This window comes from Gorilla gorilla, chromosome 10 (genome assembly GCF_029281585.2).
Source record: "Gorilla gorilla gorilla isolate KB3781 chromosome 10, NHGRI_mGorGor1-v2.1_pri, whole genome shotgun sequence".
Taxonomy (NCBI): domain Eukaryota; kingdom Metazoa; phylum Chordata; class Mammalia; order Primates; family Hominidae; genus Gorilla; species Gorilla gorilla.
The window spans coordinates 126,303,611-126,324,573 of NC_073234.2; the positions used below are offsets into that span (position 1 = coordinate 126,303,611).

A 20,963-nucleotide genomic window follows, 5' to 3' on the forward strand; every position below is an offset into this window, starting at 1 on the left:
TCTGTAGAGTGATGGTTGGACCAGAACAGCAGCTTCCAAGCTCTTTGTTAAGGTTATAGAACTGTGACTTTTTGGGCTCAAATAGAGCTGCAAATGCCTGTTGAATAAGTCCAGAGAGCACTGATTTCCAATGGTAAGACTTAATTTTGCAAAAAATGTTATAGGACAAAGATATGCTCACTGTAGAGAATCTGGAAAGCAACTAAGGATGGAAGGAATTTTAAACCACGCACATCCCATTGCCTGAGACAATCACTGGTGACATTCTGAAATATTTCCTTCCAACTTCCAACTTTTTTTTTGGTCCTTCTTTCCTTCCTTCCTTCCTTCCTTCCTTCCTTCCTTCCTTCCTTCCTTCCTTCCTTCCTTCCTTTTTCTTTCTTTTTCTTTCTTCTTTTTTTGCAGGATCTCACACTGTCACCCAGGCTGGAGTACAGTGGCTTGATCTTGGCTCACTCCAGCCTCAGTCTCCCTGGCTCAGGTGATCGTCTCATCTCAGCCTCCAGAGTGGCTGGGACTACAGGCGCACACCACCACACCCAGCTAATTTTTGTATTTTTTGCAGAGATGAGGTTTCAGTGTGTTGCCCAGGCTGGTGTCAATGGTTGTGCTTTTAAAATGTAACACAGTTACTATCATATAAAGTTGTGTATCTGATTGAAGCAATGTCCTTTTGGTTATTCGTTCATCCAGCAAGTATTTATTGAGCACCTACTGTCTTCCAGACACTGCTCTAGACCCTGATAATGTGGCAGTGAACAGGATGACAAAAAGTTCAGCCCTCACAGAACTGCTGTTTTGGCAGGGAGAAACAGACAATAAACAACAAGCCCAATACTTACGTAAGTTATAGAGTAAGTTAGAAAGGGAGATGCAGTGTGGGTAAAAAGATGAAGTCGCACAGCGTAAGACGGGTTTTGGAGCCGGTTGGGGCCCCGGGCAGTTGAGAAGTTAAGATCTGAGTGAACTTACAGGTGAAGGATTGAGCTGTCCAGATCTCTGGGGAAGAATGCTCCAGGCAGAGGAAACAGCAACAGCACACGCAAAGGCCCTGACGCAGCTTGCAAGCAGGCCAGGGTGTCTGGCACACAGAGAGAGACATGGGAGGGAGAGGGGATGAATCTGGGAGGTGAGGGCTGCTGGGCACATTTCCAGAAGAGGTTTTGGCCATTTCTCAGAGAGGCAGGGGCCATGGGAGATCTCCGAGCAGGGGAGCGGCGCCATCGACTCAGGTTATTGATGCAATTTGCCAAAATAGTAAAAAGTCTCAATGTGAATCCCATCACCTGGATATGGCATTGGTTCATCTTTTTGGTAGAGATCCCCCACCCCACCCCTGCCCTGTAAAGATCGGAAGACTCACTTCCTTTCTTTTTTTCTTTTTCCAAAATAATATATATTTTTCCGATTAGATTTTTTTTCACAATTTGGAAAATACTAAAAAGTATAAATACAACCCCCAAATCAGGAATAATTCCATTACATGGACACAGCATTGTTTCATCTTTTTGGTAGAGTTCTTTCTGCTTTTTTAAAAATTAAAAATTTTTAGCACTTTGGGAGGCCGAGGTAGGCGGATCACTTGAGCCCAGGAGTTTGAGACCAGCCTGGGCAACATGGCGAAACCCCATCTCTACAAAAAATACAAGACACAAAAAGAAATTAGCTGGGTGTGATGGTGTGTACCTGTAGTCCCAGCTACTCAGAAGGCTGAAGTGGGAGGATTGCTTGAGCCTGGGAGGTCGAGGCTGTAGTGAGCCAAGATCGCACCACTGCACTCCAGTCTGGGCAAGAGAGCAAGACCCTGTCTCAAAAAAAAATTTTTTAAAAATTAAAGGAGATGAGCCTTCCAATCTTTACAGCGGGGAAAAAAGCAAGATAGAGCTCTTACCAAAAACATGAAGCAATGCTATGTTGGGAGATGGGATTCTTCCTGATTTGGGTTTGTATTTGTTCTTTGTAGAATTTTCCAAATTGTGTAAATATATTACTATACACCTGTGGGAAAGTGTAGGCAATTCAGAAAAACATAAAGAAAAATTAAAAGTCACCAAGATATCATGACCTGGAGATAATTAACATTTTGTTGACACTGCTTTATGAAGGCAGTGTGTGGTTACACGTGTGCACACATAGACACACAGACACACACACGCCCATTTACAAGCCTGTTTGTAGTACTAGATCATACTAGACAGTTCATGCTATTCTGTAAACCTTTTGTTTCCCAACAACTTACCATAGATACCTCCCAACATCTTCTATTTTTTTCCTCCTTTTTTTTTGTTTTTTTGAGACAGGATCTTGCTCTATCGCCTGGCTGGAGTGCAGTGGCAGGATCTCGGCTCATTGCAACCTCCGCCTCCTGGGCTCAAGGGATTCTCCTACCTCAGCCTCCCGAGTATCTGGGGACTACAGGCATGTACCACTACATCTGGCTAATTTTTGTATTTTTTTTTGTAGAGATGGAATATCACCATATTGCCCAGGCAGGTCTCAAACTCCTGGGCTCAAGTGATCTGCCCACCTTGGCCTCCCAAAGCACTGGGATAACAGGCATGAGCCACCATGCCCAGCCCACTGTGTTTTTTTAATAGCTTCTGGAGACCCTAGATGCTCTGTAGCATGGAATCACAAGATGCTTCTTAAAAATGCACATTCCAGGCTGGGTGTGGTGTCTCATGCCTGCAGTCCCAGCTACTCAGGAGGCTGAGATGGGAGGATCGCTTGAACCCGAGAGGCAGAGGTTGCAGTAAGCTGAGATCACACCACTGCACTCCAGCCTGGGCAACAGAGCAAGAGCTTGTCTCAAAACAAACAAGCAAACAAACAAACAAACCAAAAAACAAAAAAATGCATTCCTGGCCAGACACAGTGGCTCACACCTGTAATTCCAGCATGTTGGGAGGCTGAGGCAGGAAGATTACTTGAGCACTGGAGTTCAAGACCAGCCTGGGCAACATAGTGAGACTCTGTGTCTACAGAAAAATTTTGAAAAAATTAGTCAGGCATGTGCCTGTGGTCCCAACTGCTTGAGAGGCTGAGATGGGAGGATCGCAGTCAAGGCTTCAGTGAGCCGTGATTATGCCACAGCACTTCAGCCTGGGTGACAGAGAGAGACCCTCTCTCAAAAAAAAAAAAAAAAAAAAAAGAAGAAGAAAAGCACATTCCCCAGAACCCCTCCCATACCTACAGACATAGCTTCTCTGTGGATGGGCCAGGAATCTGCATTTTAGCCATATTTTAACCCAAGACCCTCTCCCCTGTTTTATGAATGTGCCATCATTAACTGACCCCCGATCAGTAGACATTTGATTGTCCCCAACTGGGGGCCACTATAAACAAGAATACAACAGACAGCCCTGAGGGTCCACCTTTGCCGACCTGTTCTGTTATTTCCATGGGACAGACTCCTAGGCATGAGATTGGTCCGTCGAAAGGTGTGAGCTTTTTTCTGTCAGGGCACATGGTTTAAGCCCAGTGGTTCTCAAAGCTGGTCCCTGGGACAGCAGTGGCAGCATCACCTGGGAACTTGTTAGAAATGTACATTCTTAGGCCCCACCCAGACCAATAGAATCGGAAGCCCTGGGCATGGGTCCTGGCATTCTGCATTTTCACAAGCCTCTAGGTGACTCTGGAGAGTCTGAGAGTATGCTCAGGTTTGAGAACTCCCACTCCACAGCCACACTGTTCAATACCATAGCCACCAGCCACGTGTGGCTTTTTAAGTTACATTAACTGAAATTAAACAATATCTAAAAATTAGTTCATCAGAGGTTGGGCACAGTGGGTCATGCCTGTAATCCCAGCACTTTGGGAGGCTGAGGCAGAAGGATTGCTTGAGTGTAGGAGTTCGAGACCAGCCCAGGCAACATAGTGAGACCCCCCCCCATCTCTATAAAAATAAAAAAGGAAAAAAAAGAAAAATTAGTTCCTAGTGGCACCAGTCATATTTCAAGTGCTCAGCACCATGTGGCTAGTGACCACAGTATTAGGGGGGATAGGACATTACCATCAGAACAGAAAATTCTATTGACTGCATTGTTCTAGAATTTTCCAGAAGAGGCTGAGGCGGGCGGATCGCCTGAGGTCAGGAGTTTGAGACCAGCCTGACCAGTATGGTGAAGCTCCCATCTCTAGTAAAAATACAAAAAGCTGGGCTTGGTGGTGCGTGCCTGTAGTCCCACCTACTCAGGAGGCTGGGGCAGGAGAATCGCTTGAACCTGGGAGATGGAGGAGGTTGCAGTGAGCCAAGATTGTGCCATTGCACTCCAGCCTAGGCATCGCAGCGAGACTTCATCTCAAAAAAAAAAAAAAAGAAAGAAAGGATGACTCACCCCTCCCACCCCCTTTCATGCTCTCACCCTCCTTTTACTTAAGAAACATCAGAAGAAAAAAAAAAAATAACCCCACGGGCCTAAGAGGGGCCCAGGTGTTCGGGGCTCTTTGAAACGGATCATTGAAATCCTCATCGACTCTTTGAGGCGCACGCTTATTTTTGGGAGCAGTGGGGAGGGAAGAGCCCGCTTTTCCTCATGGTCTTGTTCTCTCCCGAGCAGGACGAGATCATCCTCTTGCGATCCCAGCAGAAATTGTCCCACGATGACAATCGCTCTGTCCTGAGACAGCTGGAGGTGAGAACAGGATCGGGAGGGAGGGATGCGGGAGCTTGTGTTGTCTGTCTCTGTGTCCAACGGGAGCTTCTGTCTGTCTGTCCGTCGGGCATCTGTCAGCTGCTTCTCAGGAACAGTAAGAGGTCTGCCCCATGACTCGAGGCTGGCCTGGATCACATCCAGACATGTCCTGACGTTTTGTCCCGGGCAGCCTCTGCTACAATGTCATTGTAGAATTCTGTCCCTTCATCCATTCTAAAGCCCCCACCCCCCTTTTCAGGGAGTCCAGCCCGGGCTCTTGGGCCTGCAGTTTCATCCCCGATGGGCTCCTTCCACATGGATCTCTGCCTCTTTCCCTCTTTCTTCCCCTTGTCCTGCCTGTGCCCTGTTCTCAACAAGTAATAGCAAATACACACATTTCTGGAGTAATTACCATGTACGAGGCGCCGGGCTAAGAGCTTGGCTTGCACTTTCATTGAATCCTGGTGGCAGGTGCTGTTGATCTCGTCGTTTTACAGATGAAGAGGCTAAGGTTCACGGAAGTTAAGTCACTTGACCAACATCAAGGAGCTGGGATATTGTATAAGTTTTGAGTTTTATTCAGCTGCTAATAATAGGGACTCCAAATAATAGTGGCTTAAGCAAGATACAAGTTTATTTACTTTAAGAAATAAGCCTGCCACCCTGGTGAAACCCCATCTCTACTAATAATACAAAAATTAGCCGGGTGGCAGTGGCGCACACCTGTAATCCCAGCTACTTGGGAGTCTGAGGCAGGAGAATTGCTTAAGCCTGGGAGGTGGAGGTTGCAGTGAGCCGGGATCGTGTCGCTGCACTGGGCAACAGAGTGAGACCCTGTCTCAAAAAAAAAAAAAAAAGGAAATAAGTCTGGAAATAGGCACTTCAGGGCTGGTATGGCACCTTTATGATGTCATCAGTGACCTGGGCTCCGTCCTTCTGTCTTGCCATCCTTAGTGGGTGACTTATATTCCAAGGGCACCTCATGGTTGCATCGCACCTGCCATAGATCCAGCCGTCGCATATACATTCCAGATAGGAAGAAAGTGGGAGCTGCAAAAAAAAAAAAAAAAAAAAAAAAAAAAAAAATCCTCACTAGCAGAGTCAGACAGCTTAAAAGTGCCTTCTCAGAAGTCTCAGCCAATGACTTCTGTATCTAAACTTCATTGGCCACCCCTATTGCAAGAGAGGTTTGGAAATGTAACTTTTAGTTGGTCACATTGCCACCCTAAATACAATCAGAGTTTTGTTACTGAGGTATAAGGAAAGAGTGGATAGCATATGTGTGACAAAGACCTGGGAACTGCCCTCCGGAGTCGTTTCCCTTCCCTTCTTTGCGGCTGTTTTCTGCTTTTTTTCTGTCTGACGCGCACCTGGGAGACAGGGATGGCCACCAGGGTGTTATTCTCCTCTAGGCCACTGGATGGCAGCAAAGCACATGCTGCCCATTGAGGTGCTCAGAGCGGCATCTCCCGGGTATCTGGGTATGGGGAATAACAGGGTTCCAGGCAGGGTCCAGGTCCACGGAGACCCTCCCCAAGCTGGGCAGATGCCTGGGGGCCCACGTCCTTCACTCGGGGCCACCCAGAATCCAGACTCTTATTGAGGTTGAGACTGGCGCCCCTCTACATCTTGGGGTTTGGAACAGGCTGATCAGGCAAAGCCAAACATTTCCCTCGCCTCTGCCTGAAGCCCCACCGCTAGCTTTTTGTTACTTTGGCTTTAGCATGACTTTGGGGGGCTTCTTTTCAAATGCAGATACTCTAAGCAGGATAATTGTTTTTGTTTGTTTCTTTGTTAGTTTAGACGGAGTCTTACTCTGTTGCCCAGGCTGGAGTGCAGTGGCGCGATCTCCGCTCACTGCAACGTCCACCTCCCGGGTTCAAGCGATTCTCCTGCCTCAGCCCCCGAGTAGCTGGGATTACAGGTGCACACCACCATGCCGAGATAACTTTAATTTTTAATTTATTTTTTAATTTTAATTAATTAATTAATTAATTTTGAGACAGAGTCTCGCTCTGTCGCCCAGGCTGGAATGCAGTGGCACAATCTCGGCTCACTGCAAACTCCACCTCCCAGGTTCATGCGATTCTCCTGCCTCAGCCTCCCGAGTAGCTGGGATTACAGGCACGTGCCACCATACCCGGTTAATTTTTTGTATTGTTAGTAGAGACGGGGTTTTACCATGTTGGCAAGGCTAGTCTCCAACTCCTGATCTTAGGTGATCCGCCCGCCTTGGCCTCCCAAAGTGCTGGGATTATAGGCGTGAGCCACTGTGCCTGGCCAGAATTAGTCTTGATAGCAATGGACTCACAGATGTTTCCTACCCCCTGCTAAAGATCACTTCCACCTGCTCTATTCTTGAAACCCTTTACTTCATCATCTCCTTCCCCTTTGGGAGAAGTGGTGGGACCACATCCATCATGGGAGGGTTTTGCATAGGAATTAAGCAACCAAGCTCTGGGAGCCTGGCTATGACTTGCAGAAAAGTCACTTCCTAGCTCTGTGACGTTGAGGTAGTGACTCAACCTCTCTGAGCCTCAGTTTCCACATCTGTAAAATGGGGATAATAATCATACCTACTTCTTAGGGCTGTGAAGGTTGAATAAAATCACACATGTATACATTTGGCACACTGTAATGCAGAGAGCTGTACACTGTAGCTATTATTATTGTTGTTATCAGGCGAGCCAGAAAAACTGGTAAGTCACCCTCACTTTGTTACTAAATAATTGCCCAAGTGAAGAGTTGAGCTCAAGGTCAAGCCTTTGGATGAGCTTGGTACAGGGAAGCTAAACCTGAGTTCACTTTTCTTCTCTGATCTCAACATTCCTCATCTGAAAACTAGGCCGATTATGAGGCTGAGTTCAGATGATGTGTGTAAAGTACCTGGAATATTTTAGGAGCTAGACATGTATTATAACCACCACATCAAGCTGAACATTGACTTTTAAAAAATGAATCCTGTGATTTTTTTTAAATTGTGATTTTCTTAAATGCACTTTTATTATAATTTATTTATTTTTTGAGACAGAGTCTTGCTCTGTCACCCAGGCTGGAGTGCAGTGGTGCGATCACAGCTCACTGCAGCCTCAACCTCCCAGGCTCAAGTGACTCTCCCACCTTAGCCTCCTAGTGTGCTGGGATTACAGGCGTGAGCCACCATGCCTGGCCTAATGCACCTTTAGAGAGGGCCACTCTTGTTGTCATATGGGAAATTTGCAGCCCTGGGAACTAAACATTCTAGTAGCCGGGTGGAGGAAGCCGCCTGATGTGCTGGTTGAGAGACTGAGCTCAATTCCTGGCTTCCTTCTCCTGGCTGTGTGCCTCAGAGCCTCAGTTTTCTCACCTGTAAAATAGGGGTGTGAATAGGGCCGACCCCTTGGGATCATTATCCGGGATGGTGCTTGCAGAGTTCACCAGTGGGAATGGGGCTGGTTCATCCAGGGTCCAGTTCACCTTTGCAAGCTAAGATCTCTGAGGGAGAGGCAGGAATCAGTGAAGGAAATACCTAGAACAGTGATCCTCAGTCCAGCTGCACGTCACAATCACCTGGGAGGCTTTAATGAGAACTCCCAGATGCCCAGGCTGTGCCCCAGGCCAATTAAGACTCTGAATCAGTGAGGGTGGGGTTGGGCAGCAAATATTTTTAAAGTTCCCAGGTGATACCAGTGTGAAGCCAAGGTTGAGATCCGACAGGCTGGCAGAGCTTCTCAGACTTTACTGTGCACCAGGATCACCGGGAGGCTTGCTAAAACCAGGTGGCCTGGTCCACCCCCAGGGCCTTTGACTGAGTAAGACTGAGGTGGGGCCCAAGAATATGCATTTCTAACAAGTTACCAGGTGAAGCTGATGCTGCTTGTCCTGGGACCACACTTTAAGAACCACTGGGCTAGGGCAATGTGTTTTAAACTGTGAATGGTAAAATCAGTTTATTGGATGGTAGCCAACATTTTAAAATAGTGAGATAGAACAGAACAGAAGAGAAAATATTAGAACACATAATAAAAATATTGATTTGAGGCTGGGTGCAGTGGCTCACATCTGTTAATCCCAGAACTTTGGGAGGCTGAGGCAGGAGGATCATTTGAGCCCAGGAGTTTGAGACCAGCTTGGGCAACATAGTGAGAACTTGTCTCTAATTTTATTAAAAAAAAAAAAAGAATATTGATTTGAACTGGCATGGTGGCTCACACCTGTAATCCCAGCACTTTGGGATACTGAGGCAGGAGGATTGCTTGAGCTCAGGAGTTCAAAACCAGTCTGGGCAACACAGCAAGATCCCATCTCTACAAAATTTAAAAAAAAAACCAAAAACTTAGCTGGGTGTGGTGTTGCATGCTTGTAGTCCCATCTGCTCATGAGGCTGAGGCAGGAGGATCACCTGAGTCCAGGAGTTCAAGGCTGCAGTGAGCTATGATCACACCACTGCACTCCAACCTGGGTGACAGAGCAAGACCCCAACTGTGTTTTTCTAAAATATTGATTTGTGAAATTTTATATTCATTTGATTAGATAATATGGATAAATCTACATACACAACATACGTATGTATGTTTGTATGTGTTGGCTGCAATGTATTTCTTCCTGTGGCCCACCTTGTTTTTTTTTTTTTGAGATAGAGTCTCGCTCTGTCACCCAGGCTGGAGTGCAGTGGCATGATCTCGGGCTCACTGCAATTTCTGCCTCCTGGATTCAAGCAATTCTCCTGCCTCCTCCCCAGTAGCTGGAATTACAGGCACATGCCACCATGCCCAGCTAATTTTTGTATTTTTAGTAGAGACAGGGTTTCACCATGTTGGCCAGGATGGTCTTGAATTTTGGCCTCAGGTGGACCACCATTTTTTAAAAAAACGAGTGAACTGGCTGAGTGAGGTGGCTCATGCCTGTAATCTCAGCACAATGGGAGGCCAAAGTGGGAGGATTGCTGGAATCCAGGAGTTTGAGACCAGCCTGGGCAACGTGGCGAAACCCCATCTCTAAAAAAAATACAAAAATTAGCTGGGCATGGTGGCGTCTGCCTGTAGTCCCAGCTACTCTGGAGGCTAACGTGGGAGGATAGCTTGAGTGCAGGAAGTTGAGGCTGCAGTGAGCCGAGATTGGGCCACTGTACTCCAGCCTGGAGCCTAGGTGACAGAGTGAGACCTTGTCTCAAAAATAAATAAATAAAAATTAAAGAGTCAACAGCTTTTAAAAAATATCGTAGGCTGGGCGTGGTGGCTCATGCCTGTAATCTCAGCACTTTGAGAGGCCAACGTGGGCAGATCACTTGAGATCAGCAGTTTGAGAGCAGCCTGCGTCTCTACTAAAAATACAAAAAAAAAAAAAAAAAAAGTTAGCTGGGCATGGTGGCACCTGCTTGTAATCCCAGCTACTTGGGAGGCTGAGGCATGAGAATTGCTTGAACCTGGGAGGCAGAGGTTGCAGTGAGCTGAGATCATGCCACTGCACTCTGGCCTGGGTGACAGAGTGAGACTCTGTCTCAAAAAAAAAAAAAAATTTGTAATCCTGTAGACATGTAGACACACATAGACAAGTAAGTGAAAACATTGAACAATATTTACTATTACGACCCTCAATGTACACTAGTATTTTTTCTTCTCTCCCTTTCTTTGCTATTCTATTTTATTTCTTTAAAATTCGATGGGAACCCATTTAATTGATCTCGTGTCCCCTCAGAGGTTTGAAAACCCGCAGTTTGGAGACCCTGACACCAGAGGGTCCCAAACACCCTGCCCACTGAAAGTCCTCCTGAGCAGGTGGGAATTGGGGTCTGCCACCAGGATAAACTGAGGAAGACCACGGAGGAGGCAGATATGTATGAGAGCAAGTACGGGGAGGTCAGCAGGACCTTGGATCTACTGAAGAACTCAGTGGAGAAACTGTTCAAGAAGATAAACTGTGACTCCACCAAGATCCTGGTGCAGTTAGGGGAGACAGGGAAAGTCACCGACATCAACCTTCCGCAGTATTTTGGTGAGTCAAGCTGGGGCCCGCTGGAGTCTTAGGAAACATTTCCAGAACTTTCTGTGACTGAGCATAAGGCCTTGCTCTTATAGAGTAGTGAGCTTGGTGGCGAAGTGTGTGGGCACTAAAGCCAGCCTGCCTGGGTTTGAATCCTGGGTCTACACTTACCAGCTCTGGAGCCTTAAGCAGGTTTGTTTTTTGGTTTTGCTTTGTTTCTTTTGAGACAGGGTCTTGCTCTGTTGTCCAGGCTGGAGTGCAGTGGCCCAATCATGGCTCACTGCCATCTCAACCTGTTGGGCTCAGGCGATCCTCCCACCTCAGCCTCCAAAGTAGCTGGGACTACAGCCATGCGCCACCATACACGGCTGATTTTTTGTATTTTTTGTAGAGACAGGATCTTGTCACATTGCCCAGGCTGGTCTCAAACTCCTTTGCTCAAGTGATCTGCCCTCCTTGGCCTCCCAAAGTGCTGGGATTATAGGTATGAGCCACTGCACCTGGCCAGGGCAGGTTTCTGAACCTCACTGTGCTTCAGATTTTTGATCGACAAAAATGGGTCTCTTTTAATGCCTTCAGTTTTTTTTTTAAATTGGTATGAACCCAGTATCTACCTCATAAGACTGTTGGGAGGCTTAAATAAATATATAGTTATTAGAGAAAAATGATGTTATCATATCAATAAATGCAGAAGCATTTGATAAAATTCAACATCCATTCATGATTTTAAAAAAGAAAACTCTCAGCAAACTAGAACTAGAAGGAAACTTTCTTAACTTGATAAAAGACACCTACAAAAAACCACCCAAAACTAGGCCAGGCACGGTGGCTCACACCTGTAATTCCAGCACTTTGGGAGGCCGAGGCGGGCAGATCACTTGAGGTCAGGAGTTCAAGACCAGACTGGCAAACATGGTGAAACACTGTCTCTACTAAAAATACAAAAATTAGCCAGGTGTGGTGGTGTACGCTGTAGTCCCAGATACTCGGGAGGCTGAGGCAGGAGGATTGCTCGAACCTGAGAAGTGGAGGTTGTAGTCAGTCAAAATTGTGCCACTGCACTCCAGCCTGGGTAACAGAGCAAGATTCTGTCTCAAGCAAACCAAAAAAGTAATAATAATAACACCCAAAACTACAGCGAATCTTATCCTTCCTGGTGGGAGTGGGAAGTGGAATGTTTTTCTCCTAAGATCAGGAACAAGGAAGGGATGTCTGCGTGCTGTCACCATGCCTATTCAGGGCTGTACTGGAGGCCCTAGCCAATGCAATAAAGCACAGAAAAGAAATAAAAGGCACACAAATTAGAAAGGAAGGAATAAAGTGCTCAGAGTAGTGCCTGGCATGTAGCAAATCTATTAGCAATCACATACATTTCTAGGCATTGACCCTAAGCTCAGAGTGGACAGGGAGGGGCATACCTGCATAGATCCTGACAATTTGGAATGAATGGCTTCCACTGCTCCTTGAATTAAACCTCAGATTCTTTTTTTTTTTTTTTTGAGATGGAGTCTCACTCTGTCGCCCAGGCTGGAATGCAGCGGCGCGATCTCAGCTCCCTGCAACCTCTGACTCCCTGGTTCAAGTGATTCTCCTGCCTCAGCCCCCCAAGTAGCTGGGATTATAGGCACGCGCCACCACGCCCAGCTAATTTTTGTATTTTTAGTAGAGATGGGGTTTCACCATGTTGGCCAGGATGGTCTCGATCTCCTGACCTCGTGGTCCACCCACCTTGGCCTCCTAAAGTGCTGGGATTACAGGCGTGAGCCACTGCGCCCGGCCAAACATCAGATTCTTAGTACACTCTGTGTTTGGGAGGTTCCCCAAACACATTCTAGCCTCCTGGCCACATTCAGTGATTTGCTAGAGGACTCCCAGGACTCAGTATATAGTCACACATATGGCTATGATTTATTACAGTAAAAGGGTACAGAACAAAATTGGCAAAGCAATATGTTAGTGTGAACCATGTGAAAAACCATATAGTGCAAACTATTTAGGCATGGTGAGACACTCTTTTAACAATTTTTTAAAATTTTGTGGGTACATGGTGTGTATTTTGTAGGGTACATGAGATATTGTGATTCAGGCATGCAGCGCACAACAATCACATCATGGAAAACGGGGCGTCCATCCCCTCAAGCATTTATCTTTTGTGTTACAAACAATTTAATTATACTCTTTTAGTTATTTTAAAATGTACAATTACATTATTTTGACTATAGTCACCCTGTTATGCTATCAAATACTAGTTCTTATTATTTTATGTATTTATTTATTTTTATTTTTTTTTGTAGATATGGGGTCTCGCCATGTTGCCCAGGATGGCCTTGAACCCCTGTACTCAAGTCATCCTGCTGCCTTGGCCTCCCAAAGTGCTGGGATTACAGGCAGGAGCCATTGTGCCCAGTGTTGCTCATTCTTTCTGTTTTTTTGTATTCATTAACCATCCCCACCTCCCTCCCACCTGCCACTGCCCTTCCCAGCCTCTGATAACCATCCTTCCAGTCTCTATCTCCAAGTGTTCATTGTTTTTCATCCTGCAGATAAGTGAGGGTATGTGAAGTTTGTCTTTCTGTGCCTGGCTTATTTCACTTAACATAATGACCTCCAGTTCCATCCATGTTGTTGCAAATGACAGGATCTCATTCTTTTTTTGTACATATACATCATGTATATGTACCACATTTTCTTTCTCCTTCCTTCCTTCCTTCCTTCCTTCCTTCATTCCTTCCTTTCTTTCTTTGATGGAATTTCGCTCTCATCACCCAGGCTGGAGTGCAATGGCATGATCTCAGCTCACTGCAACCTCTGCCTCCTGGGTTCAAGTTATTCTCCTGTCTCAGCTTCCTAAGTAGCTGGGATTATAGGCGCCCACCACCACACCTGGCTAATTTTTGTATGTTTAATAGAGATGGGGTTTCACCACGTTGGCCAGGCTGTTCTCAAACTCCTGACCTCAGGTGATCCACCTGCCTTGGCTTCCCAAAGTGCTGGGATTACAGGTGTGAGCCACCACGCCCGGCCACCACATTTTCTTTATCCATTCAGGCGAGCCACTCTTATCAGTTAATGGTGTTGGGAATCCTGCTGAAATCCAGGTTCCCGGATGCCAGCCCAAGCCTGACCTGGTCAGCAAGGCTTTCAGAGGAGAGAACCTCACCCTGCTGTGTTGACTTTTTTCTGCACACAGCCTATCAGGTTCTTTCTAGCCTGGCCTTGCTTATATTACTGATCTCCTCTTGTCCTGCTCTGTCCCTGGCTCACCTGTAGCCACACTATCCTCCTCTCGATCCTTCCAAATCCATTGCTGCCCCTGCATCTTGTTCCTGCCTCGGGCTCTTTGCACAGGCTGTTCCTGGAAGACCTGTCCCATGCCCAGTTCCTTCACATTCTCAGATCTCAGTTTCATTGTCCTCCCTGCACTGAAGCTGCCCTGTCCCCACCCATCTGAAGCTTCACCCCCTACTCCCCCCGACCACTATTATTCCCTCTCACCGCAGTCCTAGTGTTTAGCATTTACCCAATTTGTCTCTATGGACAGGTTGCTTTCAATGTCTGAATCTATGTGGTTCCTGAGATATGATAGCAAATTTTGGTTGCCAATATTATTTATTTATTTATTTATTTATTTATTTATTTATTTATTATTTTTTGAGACAGAGTCTCACTCTGTTGCCCAGGTGGAAGTGCAGTGGCACAATCTTGGCTCACTGCAACCTCTTCCTCCCAGGTTCAAGTGATTCCCCTGCCTCAGCTTCCCGAGTAGCTGGGATTACAGGTGCCCGACACCATGCCCGGCTAATTTTTTTTTTTTTTTTTAAGATGGAGTCTCGCTCTGTCACCTAGGCTGGAGTGCAGTGATACAATCTTGGCTCACTGCAGCCTCTGCCTCCCAGGTTCAAGTTATTCTCCTGCCTCAGCCTCGCATGTAGCTGGACTATAGTCCTGAGCAACCACATCCAGCTAGTTTTTGTATTTTCAGTGGAGATGGGGTTTCAACATGTTGGGCAGGCTGGTCTCGAACTCCTGACCTCAAGTGATCTACCCGCCTTGGCCTCCCAGAGTGCTGGGATTACAGGTGTGAGCCACTGCACCTGGCCTAATTTTTGTTTTTTAGTAAGACAGGGTTTCAGCATGTTGGCCAGGCTGGTCTTGAACTCCTGACCTCAAGTGATCCACCTGCCTCAGCCTCCCAAAGTGCTGGGATTACAGGCAGGAGCCATTGTGCCCGGCCTGGATGGTAATATTTTTGATCCCTGATTTTCAGATAGAATAGCAGCAGTCTGGATAGTGTGAGGTTTATTCAAAAAACATACCCAAATCCAGTAGTTATTGAATCAGATAATGAACATCGGGATGGCCAGGGCTGCCTGTAGTGATCGGTTCAGTTGTTGAACTTGGCTTTCTTTCTATGCCTCCATACATACTGAAGCTCTGGTAGGGCAAGGGCTGTATTTTTGTTGTTAGTGTTGTCATTGTTTTGTTTTTCCTCCATTGCATCCTTAGCGTCTAGCACGGTGCATGGCGTGGTAGACATTGAGTAATCATTTGCAAATGAATGAATGAATGAGTGAATGAATGAATGCTCTTGTGACTGCATGGGGCTATGGAGCTACAGTGCAAGGGGATGTCCCCTGAATGAGGCAGGCCAGGGAAGCATTCCTGCAGGTGGCGAGGCATGACCTGAGTTTTAAAACACCTCTAGGGGGTTATTCAGGAAGTGTGTAGGGAAAGGCATTCTGGCAGAAGGAACAGCATAAGCAAAGGCCTGGAGACTTGAAACAGAGAACACTGGGGCAAGCCAGGAGTTTAAGGTGGGGCTTCCAATTTTTAGTGTAACCTGGTGTTTCTCAACCTTCTTTTCGTCATCATCCTGCTAAGGAGCCTCTCTAGACATATTTTCCTAATTGCCCTCCTTGTGAATGTAACATTTTAATATCATTGAGATACCGTATGTCTGCTTATGTCCTGTGCGTATCTGTGTTGTATACATTAAGAAGTCAGAAGCCAGGCACGATGGCTCATGCCTGTAATCCCAGCACTTTGGGAGGCCGATGTGGAAGGATCACTTGAGCCTAGGAGTTCAAGATCAGCCAGACACAGTGTCTACAAAAAATACAAAAATTAGCTGGGCATGGTGTCATGTGTCTTTGGTTGCAGCTACTCGGAAGACTGAAGCAGGAGAATCACTTGAACTGGGAGTTTGAGGTTGCAGTGATCCAAGATCATGCCACTGCACTCCAGCCTGGGCAACAGAGCCAGACCTTGTCAAAAAAAAAAAAAAAAAAAAGTCAATTATTTTTCTCTCAAGAACCAAATTTCAGCCTCTAAGGGTGAGGAGTGATGTTGTCCTGTTGAGAATGCATAGTGACACCCAGGAGAAAGCCTTGTCCTTGTCAGAGCCCAGATCCCGCACCTCCTGTACTTCCTGCTCCTCCGTGCCCTCTGCAGTGGTGGCACCACCCACAGCGCCCCCAGGCCCAGGTCTCTCGGCAGCCATCTTGGTCCTGCTTCTTGTTCTCCAGCCATCATTGAAAAGAAGACCAACGACCTGCTGCTGTTGGAGACCTACAAGCGCATCCTGGAAGTGGAAGGGGCAGAGGCTGAGATCCCGCCACCCTTCATCAACCCTTTCTGGGGTGGCTCTGCCCTCCTCAAGCCCCCAGAACCCATCAAAGTCATCCCCCCAGTGCTGGGGGCTGACCCCTTCAGCGACAGGTTGGATGATGGTGAGTTCTCTCTCTCTCAATCTGCACAGGTTGCCAGGGAACCTGTGCCTTCAGGTCTGGGGAGACCGTGTCCAGGTGCCCGAGAGGGTCTGCAGTGTTGAACCTCGGTTTCGTCTCTTTATGAGCCTTTGTGGCCCGCCAGTTCCCTTGGGTGCCATCTTGGCTGTGGTCACTTGGTGTCATTTGCTTGAGGACTTTTCTCTCTATGATGCTAGGGTGACACAGATCCTGAAGTTTAGATATTTTGGATATTTTTAAAAGTCAAAGCTACCTTTTGATCATTTAAAATGAACCTTAAAATATCAAAAGTTTACAAGTTGGCAAGTTATGGGTAAACAGAGTTCCCAGACTCAGTGTCTCATGCTCACCCTATCTATGCTCCTGAGTCTCACTCACCTATGACCTCCCTTTCCCTGACCCATTGTGCCTCCAGGACCCATCCTTGGCCCCTCCCCATTTTTGTCCCCTAACCCCACGGTTGAAGCAGCTTCAACCTGGTCCATGCCAGAAGCGAAATGGTCAACTGTGGCTCTTCCAACACCGGCCCATTGATCTTCCTTCTTTTCCAAGGTGGAAATTCACTCATCCTCCTCATGCGGGGAGCCAGGCCTTCACTCTGAAGGTGGGAATCAAATTGACCTCACCTGCTTTTTGGAGAGCAGTTTGGCCACATATATGGGAACCGATCCTTCCAGAAGGACTACTCAAGGGTGGAAGATGAAAGGTGGAGGAGTGGAGGCTGTTCACTGCAGCCCCAAACTGGAAACAAGTATAATGCCCACCCCTTAGAGATTGGTTAAATAAGGTCCAGCTCATCCACCCATGCGGTGGAATTCTAAGCAGCCCCAAAAATAAGGCACGGGGCCAATATGAAGAGACTAGGAAGATGCCCTTGATAGTAAGACAAAAAGGGAAAACAGTCAGTTGCACAATTGTCTGGGCATCCTGAGAAGTACTGTATTGTATAATCCCATCTTTCTAAAAACATTCTCTACATATGCATGCAATACACAGGCACACACATGCGTGTGTACACACACACGTGTGTGTATATATATGTGTGTATGTGTATATATGTAGGTGTGTGTATATATAATATATATGTATAATATATATTATATATTATATAATATATATGTATAATATATATGTATAATATATAATATATATTATATAATATATATGTATAATATATATGTATAATATATAATATATATTATATAATATATATGTATAATATATATGTATAATATATATTATATATTATATAATATATATGTATAATATATATTATATAATATATATGTATAATATATATTATATAATATATATGTATAATATATATTATATAATATATATGTATAATATATATTATATATTATATATGTATAATATATATTATATATTATATACTATATATGTATATAATATAATATATATGTATAATATATATTATATATGTATATAATATATATGTATATAATATATATGTATTATATATAATATATATGTAATATATATGTATACATATAATATATATGTATAATATATATGTATTATATAGTATATATGTATATATGTATACATATATGTATATGTATGTATATATATTATACATATATATTATATAATATATAATATATATTATATGTATAGTATATATTATGTTTTATATAATATATATTATATGTATATATATATACTTTTTTTTTTGCCAGTAGTCCTCAGTCAGGGGTGATTTACCCTTTATGGGACATTTGGCAATATCTGAAGATATTTTTGGTTGTCACAACTGAAAGTGATGGTGCTGCTGTCATCTAGTGGCCAAGGATGCTGCTAAAAATCTCACAATGCACAGGACAGCACTTCACAACCCTGATACGTAGTAAGAGATATAAGACATGTGAGAGAGGGGGAGGGAGAGGGAGAGAGGGAGGAAGGCTCAGAGGCAGGAAGAGGAGGAGGAGGAGGAAGAGGGAGGGGCGATGAGAGAAAGGGAAGGAGGAGGGTTTCTAGATTATGCATAAAAAACCAAACAGAGGTGTATAAGCCACCTGTTACAGTGGATAATTCTGGATGGTGGTTTGCAAATAATGTTGCATTTCTAAGTTAAACAATTCTGTATTGTTTGAAATTTTCTCTTACAATGACCTTTCATGACTTTAGTAAGTAGAGAAAAAAATCAATTTTTTAAAAGCTGCCCCCATTTCTCTGAGCAGCATTTCAAGTGTGCCAAGGATGGAGAGACCCCCAACAAGCACACGTACACACACACACACATGCACACAACACATGCACACACACACGCACACACAGAGATCCTGTGTGTTTCAGCTGAGGAGACTGAAACGCAGCAGGAGTGAAAGCTAGGTCAGATGCCACCCATCTCAGCACAACTTCCACCGCCCTTTCAGTTCCTAAAAGGTTGGGGGGAGAGGTGGGCCAAGCTGCTGGTTAAGTCGTCCTCACAAGGTCAGAAATGTACAGATACTGTCTTCACATCTGTTCAAGGGAATGTTGATGAACATTAGGTTCTCCCAGCCCACTGGCCTCTATGGCCTACAGGTGTGAATTAGAAGGGCCACTTCTGGGTAGATTAAATTAGAAAAAGTTGCCCCTTCTGGGTAGCTATGGCTCAGCAATCAAGTGGGGGCTGGATTTCAGCCCATCCATCTACCGCTCTCCTCAGGTGTCTTTGTGCAGTGCACATCCTGAACAACTGCACATGGTGGCCCTAACTCCTTAACATTAAACCAGACATTCTTCACATCCTTGTCTGGGAGAAAAACTAGTCATTGTCTGGGCAGCCCCAAGAAGTATATTTCTGTTCATTCTCCCCCTCCTTGAAACCTGAGAATTTCCATGCTCCACTCCCCAGTGCTATGGAGGGAAGCCAAACCAGGCTTAGCCCCAGCCCTGGGGTTGATTTCCCAGCACCTCACACAAATCTGATCTTGGTGCAGTGGAACAGCCCCTGGACCACAGCAGCCTTCGGCAGCTGGTTCTCGACAATTATATCCTGAAGGAGAATCGGAGTAAGGAAGTGCGTGGAGACAGCCTGCCTGAGAAGGTGGATGACTTCAGATCCAGGAAGAAAGTAACCATGTGAGGTGCATGGATGGGGCCACCTTTGCAACATAACCGAAAGAATAAATGTTTTGTTCTGTAGCCTTGTGCCTGTCACACACATTACTAAGGGCTTTGGGTACTGGGGCCACCTCTGGGCTGGGGCCGAGGAGCGAGAAGTAAAAGCGGGAACAGGGAGTGGGAACCATGTGAGTCCATCAAGGCCCCTGGAAACCTCTGAGCTGGAGACCAGCACAGGCCACCCCCAGATATGCAGAGATACGGATGCAGATGCGGTCCACCAGATGTAACAGGGACTAGCCCGGGGGAGGGGCCATGCTGGAGCCAAAGTGTGGATCCTGAGACGCCGCTGGCCACCCGAGGTGTGGCAAACACTCACAAATGGGAAGTGGGAGCTGGGGGCGTGCTGGATCTGCTACTCTGGGTGTGTCTGTGTACGTGTGTGTATATCTGTGTTTCTGAGTGTCTGTGTCTCTGTGTTTGTATCTGTGTGTCTGTATATATGTCTGTATATATCTCTTTGTGTATCTGAATGTGTCTCTGTGTCTGTGTGTCCATGTATGTGTGTACCCGTGTGTGTCTCAGTATCTGTGTGCATCTCCATATGTCTCTGTGTCTCTGTCTCTGTGTGTCTCTGGGTGTCTGCACCGGTGTGTGTCTCTATATATCTCTGTGTGTCCGTGTGTGTCTCTGCATGTCTGTATCTGCGTGCATCTCCGTATGTCTCTGTGTCTCTGTCTCTGTGTGTCTCTGCATGTCTGCACCTGTGTATGTCTCTGTGTGTCCCTGTCTATGTGTCTCTGTGTGTCTCTGTATGTTTCTGTGTCTCTCTCTCTGTCTCTGCATGTCTGTATCTGTGTGCATCTCTGTGTCTCTGTGTGTGTCTCTGTATCTCTGCGTGCATCTCTGTATGTCCCTGTGTCTCTGTCGCTGTGTGTTCTGTATGTCTCTGCAAGTCTGTACCTGTTCTTGGGATTCTCTTTTTTTTTTTTTTTGAGCCCAAGTTTGGCTCTGTTGCCCAGGTTGGAGTGATCTCAGCTCAGTGAGTGGTGTGATCTCAGCTCACTGTGTATCTGTGTGCATCTCTGTATCTCTCTGTGTGTCTCTGCATGTCTCTGTCTCTGCGTGTGTCTGTCGTGGGTGAGCATGTCACTGCGGAGCTGAGTCCAGGGTGTCTTGCCCAGAACCACGCACTGCCCTGGAGTGTCCTGAGTCCCGCCTTCTTGGTGCCGGACTGCATCTCTGACCACAGGAGCCCGGGTATGAGGCTCTTGGCCTGGACCAACTCTGGAGTGCAGGGAAGCTGTGAGGGGCGAGGGTCACCACAGGGTGTGGGGTGTCCTGGGTCATGGGGATGGGGCCGTGACTCCCCTGGGTCCCTGCCCACACAGCCTGCTTTGAAAGGGGCCCCAGGTCTCTGCAGCCAGGGGACAGTTTCATTCGTCTTGTTAATGGCTCAGCCCTGAGCTCCTCCCACCGTTGTCATTGTCAAGCCTTGAGGACTGGCCCTAACTGTGGCTCCTCTGGCCTCCTGGGTCCTCCTGCCTTCACT

The 20,963-nt window shown here is 46.0% G+C and overlaps 1 protein-coding gene across 5 annotated transcripts in view; it reads left to right on the top strand.

The window, feature by feature from the left end:
- CCDC63 (coiled-coil domain containing 63) overlaps window positions 1–19,492 on the top strand; it is a 59,227-nt gene extending 39,735 nt beyond the window's left edge. For 2 of the 5 annotated variants that reach the window (XM_055359050.2, XM_063694330.1), the window contains 4 exons: window positions 4,560–4,634; window positions 10,415–10,607; window positions 16,121–16,324; window positions 19,288–19,492. In XM_055359050.2, coding sequence (XP_055215025.1) covers window positions 4,560–4,634; window positions 10,415–10,607; window positions 16,121–16,324; window positions 19,288–19,433 — 618 coding nt within the window. In that variant the 3' untranslated portion in view covers window positions 19,434–19,492. The remainder of the gene's footprint in view (window positions 1–4,559; window positions 4,635–10,414; window positions 10,608–16,120; window positions 16,325–19,287) is intronic. The other 3 variants (XM_019039176.4, XM_019039178.3, XM_063694331.1) reach the window with 2 other exon arrangements.
- The last annotated feature ends 1,471 nt before the right edge of the window (window positions 19,493–20,963 follow it).